We start from the raw sequence: 12312 nt of genomic DNA on the forward strand, positions 1-12312 counted from the left end.
TTGTTCCTAGTTGTTGAGTGTCTTTTATCATGAAAAGTTGTTGAATTTTGTCAAATGCTGCTTCTGTATTGATTCAGATGATCACATGTCTTTCTTTTCCTTTATTCTGTTAATATGGTGTAGTATATTGATCAGTTGTTATGTTTTGAACCATCCTTGCATTCCAGGAATAAATTTTTCATCTGTTCATTTACTTTTATTTTATGTGCACCTGTATAGTTAAAGTAGGTTTATTGTAGACAACATATAGTTGGATCTTATTTTTTGATCCATTTTGACAATCTCTTTTACTTGATGCATTTAGACCTTTGATGTTTAAAATGAGAATTGATATAATTGGATTAATATCCACCTTATTCGTCAGTGTTTCCTATTTGTAGCCCTTGTTCTTTGTTTCTATTTTTGTCTTCCTGCCCTTTTCTGCCTTTCGTGATTTTAAAAGTATATTTTAACATTTCATTTCCTCTCCTCACTTAGCATGTCAATTGTACTGTTTTTAGTATTTTCCCTAGAATTTGCGGTATACATATGCAACTAATCCAAGTCCACTCTCAAATAATGTTATACTGCTTCACAGATAGTGTCTTTTATAATAACAAAATAATTCTAATTCCTCCCTCCCATCCTTATATCATTGCTGTCATTCATTTTGCTCATAAATAAGCATACATAAGTAAATATATATGAATACATTGTTGCTATTATTATTGTGAACAAACTATTGTCTGTTAAATCAATTAAGAATAAGAAAAATACATTTTTTTAAATTTTACCTTCACTTATTCTTTCTTCAATGTTCTTCTTGTATGTAGATTGAAGTTTCTGACCTATATTATTTTCCTTCTCTCTAAAGAACATATTTTAATAATTCTTACAAAGCAGATCTACTGGCAACAAATTTCACTGATTTTTGTTTGTCAGAGAAAGTCTTTATTTATCTCCGCTTTTGAAAGATAATTTCTCAGGATGCAGAATTATAGGTTGGTTTTTATTTTCTCTCAATACTTTATATATTTCACTTCACTCTCTTCTTGCTTGCATGGTTTCTGAAGAGAAGTCAGATTTAATTCTTATCTTTTTTCCTCCATAGATAAGACGTATTTTTCTTCTGGCTTCTGTCAGGATTTATTCTTGAACTTTGATTTTCTATTGTTTGAATATGATATGCCTCAGTGTCATTTTGGGGACATATTTCCTGCTTGGTGCTTGGTGTTCTCTAAGGATGCTAGATCTGTGGTTTGGTGTCTGACATTAATTTGGGTAAAATCATTACTGTTTTCAAATATCTCTCCTGAGCATTTCTCTCTCCCTTCTCCTTCTTGCATTTCCATTAGGCATTTTTACAGCCACAGTTTTTGGATATTCTGTTTTCTTCTTCCAGTCTTTCTGCTCTTTGCTTTTCAGTTTTGGAGGTTTCTATTGAGATATCCTCAAGCTCAGAGACCCACTTCTCAGCTGTGTTCAGTCTACTTATAAGCCCATCAAAGGCACTCTTCATTTCTGTTCCAGTGTTTTGTTTTGTTTTGTATTTTATCTCTAACATTTATTTTTTTTCTTAGAATTCCCATCTCTTTGCATATCTGTTCTCACATGCTGTCCACTTTATCCATTAGAAACCTTAGCATATTAATCATAGTTGTCTTGAATTTCTGGTCTGATAATTCAAAAATCCCTGCCATATCTGAATCTGGTTCTGATGCTTGCTCTGTCTCTTCAAACTATGGTTTTTATGCCTTTCAGTATGCCCTGTAATTTTTTCTTGATAGCTAGACATGATGTACTGGGTGAAAGGAACTGCTGAAAATAAGGCCTTTAGTGATGTAGTGGTAAGGGGTGGGGAGAGGGGGGGAGCATTCTATAGTGCTATGATTACATCTCAGTCTTTTGGTGAGCCTGTGCCCCTGGGCTGTGAACTTCACAGGTGCTTCTCCCCCACCTACCCCGCAACACACACGTAGATGGGATAGGATGGCTAGGGTGGGCTGGAGTTGAGTATTTCCCTTCCACCTGGTCAATTAGTCTCTCATGAAACCCCAGCAGGTTAGGCTCTGGCTAACTAGTTTCCCCTGATGACAAACCTTGTTAAAAAGAACGGAATGCTGTGGCATATTTTGAAATGATTCCTTTTCCCCTTTCACTGCCAGAAGTACATGAGGATTTTTCTCCAATATTCATTTAAGAACCTGGTAGAACTTCAGGAGTAAAACTCAAAAAAGCGTGGGGGCTCAGTGAAGGCTTCCCTTGAGGTTTTTGTCTCTCAAGAGTTATGCACACTGAGCCTCCAGCAACTAGTCAATTACACTTTCGGTTTTCCTACCTGCACACCGATTCCCATGGAAGTTTCTGCTCCAATAAGTTGTAATTCCCTCTATTTACCTATCTTTCCAATTCTGGGGGCAGTGGTTCGCCCTGTGACCTCACTTCTTTTACAGATCTAAGAAGAGTTGTTGATTTTTCAGTTTTTTCAGCTTTCGCTGGTTGTTAGGACAGAGTGGCAACTTTCAAGCTTCTTACATGCCAGACCAGAGCCTGGAAATCACTACCTTTTAGAATTTTCAGAACAATTGAAATAATCCAAATACCCATCAACTGGTGAATGAATAAATAAAATGTGGTACATCTATACAAAGTAATATTATTTAGCAATAAAGAGGATTAAAGTACTGATACATTATACTAATATGGATGAACCGCAAAAGCACACTAAATGCAAGAAGCCAGATGCAAAAGACCACCTATTGCATGATTCCATTTATGTGAAATGTTCAGAAAAGACAAAAAGTAAATTAGTGGTTGCCTGGGAGTGGGAATGAAAACTATAATTGACTGTAAATGGGCACGAGGATTCTTACTGGGTGACGGGAAGGTTTTAAAACAGGATTGTGCTTATGGTCATAGAACTCAGTAAATTGACTAAAAATCACTGTACACTTTAAAACAGGTGAATCTTGTAGAATGTAATAATACCTCAACCAAATCAATTGTTAAAAATAATAAAAGTTTTACTGGAAAAAATATAGAAAGGCATTAAGAACAAAACAAGAAATGTCTTCTATTCTTACGTTAAAGACATAAGTTCTTCCTCTTCTAAAGGAAATTGTACTGCACCTCTGCCTTCATTGTTCACTTAAAAATATACTTTGGATATTTCCTGTGTCATTAAATTTTTGTGATTATATGTAGGTACATAGACAATAGTTCACTATTTCTCCTATTTCTCTGGTTGGACGTCCCTAGATCTCCTTCCCCTGGTTGGACGTCCCTAGATCTCCTTCCCCATACATGATCCATATGCCCACTGTTGTTGTTGGGGTCCATTTCTAGATATCAAAGTCCCGAGTCAAAGGAGTGGACATTTTTAGGGCTTTTGGTAAATTTCTAATGTCCATCTTGACAGGCTGGGTATACATTGCCCCCTCCACCCACAGTTAAGCAGGTGTCTCTTTCTAAACAACTATTCCCGCACCAAAGCTGGAGCCGTAGTTTATTTTGTATCTTTACCAACTGGATGAGCAAAACGTGGAATCTCATTGTTGGTTTAAATTGAGTTCATTTTAATTATTAGGAAAGTTGCACACTTCTTCATACATTAATAGCTCCTTTGTATTATTTTCTTTTCTTTTGTTAAATGTTCATACTTTTTCTTTGCACATTTTTCTATGGGAGTATTTGTCCTTTTTGTAGAATTTAAGTGCTTTTTATAAAATAAGAGCATTAATCTTTATGCTCCCACATATGTTACAAATATTTAATTCAAGTTTGTGTTTGTAATTTAATTTTGTCTTTGGTTTTTAATGGGTAGAAGTTTTATGTCATTTTTGTGTGTGTGTGCGTGGATCTCTCAATCTTTCTTTTATGGTTTCTGATGTTTTTGAAAAGTTTAGAAAGGCCTCCTCTACCCAATATTGTAAAATATTCACCTATATTTTCTTTTTCGGTACTTTTATAGTATTTTATCTCCTCCTCCCCTTACCCATTTGCCATTAATCTTTAATTTATCTGGAATTTATTTTATGTATAGATTAAGATTGAATTATAACTTAAATTTCTTCCAAATAATTGAATAATTGTCACAGCACAGTTAATGAATAATTCATTTACTTACTGATTGGAAATAGCCATCTTTCTCATGTTTTAAATACTTATCTCTACTTGAGTCTCTTTATGGGAGCTTTTATCCTGTTCCTTTGATCTATCTGTGTTTTCATATGCTATTACAACATGAATTTAATTATTTGGCTTAATGATATATTTTAAAATCTGGCAGTACGAGTCACCTCTCGTTCTTTTTAAAACATGTTTTGGTCATTAGTTCATGTTTAGTCTTTCAGATACATTTTAGAGTCATTTTATCAGGAAAAGAAAAATCCTTTCATGACTCTGATTGGAATTAAACTGAAAAATTAATTTGGAAAAACTGACACCTCTATACGTGAACTTTACTATTCAGAAACACACCATGCCTCTTCATTTAAGGCTATGTTTATATCTCTCATGAAAGTGGTTTTTTTTTTGGGGGGGGTCATTTTTTAGTTTTTTTTCTTTTCTTTTTATTTTTGTAAAGACAAGGTGTCACTATGTTGCCCAAGCTGGTCTTGAACTCCTGGCTTCAATCATCGTCTTCCTACCTTGGCCTCCAGAAGTGTTGGGAGCACAGGCATAAGCCACTGCTCCCAGTCTGTTTTTGTTATGTTTTAAAACTGGAATTGCAACCCAGCATGGTGGCTCACGCCTATAATCCCAGCACTTTGGGAGGGAGGCCAAGGCAGGTGGTTCGCCTGAGGTCAAGAGTTCCAGACCAGCCTGGCCAACATGGTGAAACCCCATATCTACTAGAAATACAAAAATTAGCCGGGCATAGTGGCATGTGCCTGTAGTCCCAGCAACTTGAGAAACTTAGGTTGGAGAATCGCTTGAACCCAGGAAGTGAAGGCTGCAGTGAGCAGAGATTGCGCCATTGCACCCCAGCCTGAGCAACAAGAGTGAAACTCCATCTCAAATAAATAGAACAGGAATTGCACGCTTCTTATTTGGTTTATTATTAGTTATTCAATGTTTTTGCTGATATTGTAAAAGGAATTCATTTGCTATTAAGTTTTTTTACTGATTGTCACTGATACGAAGAAACACTACTAATTTGTGCTAACTGGTCATTTAACTTAACTCTCCTGCCAGCTCTTTCTTGTTTTCATGTTTAGGGATTATTTTAAGGTTTTTATATCATTTGCAAATAAGAATTTATTTCTCTCCAAATGTTGTGCCTCTAAATTATTTTTCTTTCTTATTTCATTGGTTAATGGTGTGGTGTGAATCCTCCCCCATGCCTCTTATTTTTCTTTAATGAGAATGCCTCTAGTTTTTCACCATTAGTATGATATTAAAGGCTGATTTAAGCTTAAAAAGCTTCAAGGAAGTATCTCTTCTGGTGCTATTTTATTAAGCATTCTTAACAGCAATAGATATTGGATTTTATTAAATGCCGTCTTGCATTTTGTGAGTTGGTTATGTTTTTTTCTTATTTGAACTATTGATGTGATACAATGATATTCATAGATTTCTTTATATTGAACCAGTCTTAGATTCCTAGAATAAAGCTCTGCGTGATCATGGTATGTTATCCTGGTAATATCCTGGTAGATTCTGCTTGCCAGAATTCTATTGAGAATTTTCACAGCAATATTAATAAGTTGGTAATCTTATTTTGGCCCTGTCCGGCTCTGTTATCAGGAATTTGCTGGTTGAGTGAAATGAACGAGGAGGATTTTCTTATTTCTTGTGCTCCTGCACACTTTCTAGGTATGGCAGTTACCTAGGATATTATTGAACATTTCAGAGAGCAGGCAGCTTGTCTATAAAACCTTCTGAGCCAGGCATGCTTGCTAGAGCCCCATCCCTCCTCCCAACCACACACAATTTTACCCATCTTTCACAGGAGGAATCTTCGAGTATGCGGACGGCCCCAACGCCCAGGTCATGAACGCCGAGGAACACGCCTTTCGATTTTCTGCCAACATCATCAACAGGAACAGGACTCTGCTGCCCAATACAACCTTGACCTATGACATACAGAGGATTCACTTCCATGACAGCTTCGAGGCGACCAAAAAGGGTGAGTGTGCAGCTCCTGCCTCTGTTCTCTTCCCAGCCTGGGGATAGGAAGCGCTGCATTTGCTGGCCAAGATCCTGGGAATGGGCCAGAGCTCCAGGTAGGTTTTTCTACCTGGTTTGGGCTTGAAGTCAGAGTGCCTGGACTTGCATCCTAGCAACTCTGATATTAGTTGTGTGACCTTGGACAAAATACACTGTGCCTCAGTTTTCTCATCTGCAAAATGGATGCATTTCTGTAAAGTACTTAGAATAGTAAGCATTGGCATGTAGGAAGTACCATATAGGACTTTACTCTTACTGCACTTGGCTCCTTTGCCCTCCACATACTGAGCTACCAGGTCAGGGACCCAATTTCTGTGTCCCACCCACCTGCTTCTCTTTGCCTTGCATTCTGGCCGTCAGAATCCCTGATATTGAGCAGTTACTGCTGATATACATATATATATATTTTTTTTTTGACAGAGTCTCACTCTGTTGCCCAGGCTGGAGTACAGTGGCGTGATCTCCGCTCACTGCAACCTCTGCCTCCCAGGTTCAAGCAATTCTCCTCTCTCTGCCTCCTGAGTAGTTGAGACTACAGGCGCATGCCACCACACCCATCTAATTTTTGTATTTTTAGTAGAGATGGGGTTTCACCATGTTGGCCAGGCTGTTCTTGAACTCCTGACCTTAGGTGATCTACCCACCTCGGCCTCCCAAAGTGCTGGGATTACAGGCGTGAGCCACTGCTCCCGGCCATTCTGACATTTTTGAGGCCACACTGCTGCATCTCAGAGCTGATCTGCAGACAGACAAAAGGCGCCCCACCCTGGTTTAGCCTGGATCATCGGAAGAGTGATGCTTCACCCGTGACCCCTCTTTCTGCTGTTTTGCCCCCTCCCTGCCTGTGTCCTGCCACTCTTTTCCCAGCATGCCCTGCAGCCTACTCTGTGCAGTAAAGTGTCCATCTCCCTGCTGAGTCTATGCTGACACCCTGTGCCTGGCCTTGTCCAGTTAGAAAACGACTGAACTCAACCAAAACTGCTCAATAAAAAGGTCAGGACAAAGAACAAACGCCTGGAATCAGAGTGCAGAGGCCCTCGTGGGTACAGCCACCCACAAAAAACTAGACTGGGTTTTTTGTCTATGTTTTCTAAAAGTTACTCAAATAATACAATGACTCTCTAGCGGTACACCTGTGATTCAGCATGGGGACATTCCCCATCCAGGCAGGGAACCCGGGGCAGAGTTTCTGAGCCTTCCCGGAGTTACTTCCTCCAGGAAATTATAGTTCTGCCCTATGTGAAACTGCCAAGTTGTTGGTGAGCAGGCCCAAGACAGAAACCCCCAGCTCCTGAAAATCTAGCCCTGGGCTTCCAAGTGACCAAAGCCACAACCCCTCCAATCCCCGCCTCCCCCCGAAACAACATAACTTGCTTTCTTAAAATCTTGGATGGAACATCTCATGGTCTTTCTCTAAATCATCATCAGAACCCATGAGGGCCTTTCCAGTCTAGCCCCAACCTCACCTTCCAGCCACATCCATGCCATTTGCTCCCTTAGGCCCTGGGTTCTAACCACACCTGCCCTCCTCAGGGTGCCATGCTTCCTCCCACCTCTGGGCTTCCACACATCCTGCCCCCTCTGCTTGTAATTCCCTTTCTCCAGCCCACCCTCTCCTGCCCTTTGCCTGGCCAACTCATCCTTCTTTTCTCAAACTTCCAGTCCTCAGGGAGACCCTCCCCGAACCCCTAGACAAGGTCAGTTCTCCTTGCTTTTAACCCTCTGAACTTTTCTTTCATAAGCCTGATGTGTGTGTGAGAGAGAGGTCATGTGATTATTGGACATTTCTTCCACTTGTCTGCAAGCCCCGGTGCCTTTTTACTGCTCCACTATAGAACCTGGCATGAGCCTGGCCCACAGGAGGCACAAAATCAGTCCTGGTGGTTTGATCGGATACACAAATGAACGTGTGTCAAACCCACTTAACGAATATTGTTCCTTATGATCCCTGCAGGAAAAAAGGCCCTGCCCTTTATAGGTCATGCCCAAGGAAGCTAAGTCATAGGACCAATAACTGTAACAACCAGAAAATGAGAAAGAACTATAGAAGTGTTGTGGTACAAGCAGGAAGGCTCCCTGGAGGAGGAGAGGTTTGAGTTGAGCTTTGAAGGATGATGGAAAAAAGTGAGGAGTGGGATAAGGCAGAAGGTAGAGTGGAAAATACAAGTTGTTTGAAGGAGCCAGTTGATGCACTTGAGAAGTCTGTTGAGCACCCACTGTGTGCCAGGTGCTGGGGATCCCAAAGTGGCTAAGACAGAGGTGGCTGGTTCCTGTGACCATGGAGCTTATAATCTAGTGGCTGAAGCAACAGGTGCTGTACTGGGAGTTGCAAGAGAGAGTCCAGGAAAGGGAGGGTGGAGCTTTAGCTTGGTCAAGGAGCATGGGTTTATAAGAAACAGACACCTACTCAAGCTAGATCGAGAAAAAAGGAACTGCCACCCAAATCAAGATATAGACCATGCGAGCCCTTCAGAAGCCCCCGTACCCCTCCCAGTCATTCCTCTCCCAAGGTCACCACCGTTCTGACTGCTGGTGTCCCACACTGGTTTTTGCTGTTTTTGAACTTTACATAAATGAAATCATTCAGTGTCTACTATTTTAAGCCTTGCTCTTTGCTCTGTCTCATATCCGTGAGATTGTCTACGTGGTTGAATATATTGGTCTTCATTGATGTACAATGTTCTGTTACATGAATATACCCATTTTTTTAAAAATCCATTTCACTTTTGTCGCACTTATGAGTTGGTTCTGCATCTACTTGTGATGCACATGTATATTCGTTTTTGTTGGTATGTACTTAGGAGTGGAAGTGTAGGGGTCACGGAATGTGCATATGTTTAGCCAAACAGTTTTCCAAAGCTGCTGCACAGTCTGCACTCCCCGCAGTTATGTTTGAGAGTGGCACTTGCCCTACATCTTCACTAACACTTGGTAAAGTCAGTTTTATTTTTAAATTTTGGCCATTCTGGTGGTTTCTGTAGTGAGTCTCATTATACATATGTAGTGAGTCTCTCTCTCTCTCTTTCTCTCTCTCTCTCTCTCTCTCTCTCTCTTTCTTTCTCTCTCTCTCTCTCTCTCAAAATTTTTTTGAGGCGGAATTTCACTCTTGTTGCCCAGGCTGGAGTGCAATGGTGCCACCTCAACTCATTGCAACCTCTGCCTCTTGGGTTCAAGCGATTCTCCTGCCTCAGCCTCCCAAGTAGCTGGGATTACAGGCATCCACTACCACACCCGACTAATTTTTTGTATTTTTAGTAGAGATGGGGTTTCATCATGTTGGCCAGGCTGGTCTCGAACTCCTGACCTATGGTCCACCCGCCTCAGCCTGCCAAAGTGCTGAGATTGCAAGTATGAGCCACCACACCCTATATCCTTAGAAGGCCTATATCCTTCTTTTTTTTTTTTTTCTTTCTTAGATAGAGTCTCGCTCTATCACCCAGGCTAGAGTGCAGTGGCACAATCTCGGCTCACTGCAAGCTCCATCTCCCGGGTTCACGCCATTCTCCTGCCTCAGCCTCCCAAGTAGCTGGGACTACAGGCGCCCACCACCTCGCCCGGCTAGTTTTTTGTATTTTTAGTAGAGGCGGGGTTTCACCATGTTAGCCAGGATGGTCTCTATCTCCTGACCTCGTGATCCGCCCGCCTCGGCCTCCCAAAGTGCTGGTATTACAAGCATGAGCCACTGTGCCCGGCCCCTGTATTCTTCATTTGTATATTCTTATATCCTTTGTTGGAGAGATATCTCTATTGCATATATCCATTACATGTGGGCTTCCTTTGACATTCTCTTAACAGTTTCTTTTGAGGAGCAAAGTTCTTAATTTAAAGAAGTCCAATTTATCAATATTTTCCATTATGGTTAATGTCTTTTGTGTTGTTTGAGAAGTCTTTGTCTATCCTAAGGTTATGAAGATATTCTCTCATTTTTTTTTTCCTAGAAGCGATGTTGTTTTATCTTTCATAGTGAGTTCTGTGATCTATCTCACATTGATTTTCAGTGTACGGTGGGAGGTAGGGGTTTGGGCTTAGTTTTTTCTATACAATTCTGATGGGAGTAAAACCTTCCATTTCTTAGGAGAACTATTTGGCAGAATCTACTAAAGCTTGTGCCTACAAGGATGTTTCTAGCCACTTTCATGATAATAACCAAAAGTTAGAAGTAAATTAAAAGTCCATCAATAGGAGAATGGAGAGATTGGGATATAATTATACAGTGGAATTTTAATCAGCAATTAAAAAAAGAATAAACTTTATCCACTCAACATCATAGATGAACCTCACAGATACAGCATTGAATGAAAGAAAAGAGATTTCCTCCGGGGGAGGGAGTAGTGTGCAGTGAGTGGATATCGACTGGGAAGGAGCAAGGGAGACCTTTCTTAGGTGTTGGAAATGCTGTCTAGCTTGACTGAGATAGTGTAGCACACACGAGTGCGTGACGTATGAATGAAATTCTGTGTGAAAATTCGTAACAGCCCTGTGCTTACTATTAATGCACTTTACTATATTTTATATCTCAATAAAAAAAATGAAGTGCCATCTTTCTGCAACCCTCAATGTCCCTGAGATGACATGCCTAAGACAGATGCCATCCCTCTGCTGTGACTGGCAACACCACTGTCACACCTTGGCACATTCCTGCTGTTGGATCACACTCCCCTTTGGGCACCCTCCGTCCCTCAGGGAGCCCCATGTTCCCATGATCTTTATTTTTTCTTTTGATCTTTGGTTTTTTAAACTGCATTCTCTGGAGGCATCTTTAGGGCTCTTCCAAGAAACTTGGGGCTTGGGGCAAATTCTAATTAATCCAGCAATAATTCATTTTCCCTAGATAGAAGTCCTCCTCATTGCTTTCTTCCTCTCCAGCTGGATCCAGCCACCTCGGGCCCTATGGAGGGAGGGGACGCAGAGGCACAAAGCCTGGCACCGCCTTCCCTGCCAACTCTGCTTGAATTAGTCCTTCCCTCCACGTGAGGCCCAGGGGGCCTTTCCCTGTTAAAAGGGACTTTCACTTATTGTCTTTATCTTTCCATGTTTTGTGGAAAATTAAAAGATGAGTGACTTCCAGGCAGCGCCAGAAGCAGCAGCAGCGCAGAGTGTGTCTGTGTTTTCTTCCAAGGCTGACCGGAGTGGACCTGGAATCGACCCAGGGCTCCCCAGGCTCCTCCGCCTTCACTTATTCTCTGGGCTGCTCAATTCCTTTTAAGACACAAATTGATTGGGATAATTTTTGCTATAACTACAATTGCCATGGAAAGGGAGTGGGGGGACTGCATTCAGGCTGTGGACTCCTGCATTGACTGTGAACCACTGAGTTACTGTAAAATGACCAGAAAATGGATTCAAAATTGAAGCCACAAATAATGTAATTACTGCAGTGTGATCAGGGCTGCCAGAACAAGAGTTGGCTGCTGCCCTGGAAACATCTGGAGGAACAGCTGCTGCTGCTGCTGTAAGCTCTGCCCTGGTCCCTGTGGGGCAGCAGTGTTCTTCCCAGCTGGGAAGTCCTCAGAGGGTGGAAGGAACATGAAGGAGACAGGAAAGGGGAAGTGGAGAGAGGCCAAGGAAAAGCAAGAAGTGAAGGCCAGGACTGATGCTTGCTGCTATGCAAGAGTGAAGTCTAATCACTGCATCTCTTGCAGAATGAAACCCAGTGTGGTCGTCATCACCATGCCACCACCATTGACTCTACTATCAACACCAGTACACCAGCAACACAATTACTGTTTTCACCAGCAACAATGGTATCACCTCCACTCTTAATATCAGCACCACCAACACCACCTCTACTGTCATCACCTCCATCACTGCCATGACAGCAACATCTTCATCATCCCCAGTCTCGTCAGCAGCAACATCTCTGCCGCTATCCCACTGATACTGTCAGTACCACCAACGTTGTTATCACCTCCTCTCTCATCAATGCTGACATCCCATCATCCTGTCATTATCACCATTACAGTGAAGGCACCTACACCTTTATTATTGTCAGTCTCATCAACACCAACATCAACATCACCATCCCACCATTACTATCACAACATCAACATGATTAATTTCACCCTCAGCAATGCCGTCACCATTATCATCATCGGCAGCCTTACAATATGGTCTTTACTATCACAATGATTTCAGTTGCCTTTGTCATAATCCTCACAGTCT

The 12312-nt window shown here is 41.4% G+C and overlaps 1 protein-coding gene across 2 annotated transcripts in view; it reads left to right on the forward strand.

The window, feature by feature from the left end:
• GRIK3 (glutamate ionotropic receptor kainate type subunit 3) overlaps window positions 1-12312 on the forward strand; it is a 239649-nt gene that overhangs the window by 137684 nt on the left and 89653 nt on the right. For both annotated transcript variants that reach the window (XM_065524897.2, XM_045374370.3), the window contains exon 2: window positions 5933-6109. In XM_065524897.2, coding sequence (XP_065380969.1) covers window positions 5974-6109 — 136 coding nt within the window. In that variant the 5' untranslated portion in view covers window positions 5933-5973. The remainder of the gene's footprint in view (window positions 1-5932; window positions 6110-12312) is intronic.

The sequence above is a fragment of the Macaca fascicularis genome, chromosome 1 (genome assembly GCF_037993035.2).
Source record: "Macaca fascicularis isolate 582-1 chromosome 1, T2T-MFA8v1.1".
Lineage (NCBI taxonomy): Eukaryota > Metazoa > Chordata > Mammalia > Primates > Cercopithecidae > Macaca > Macaca fascicularis.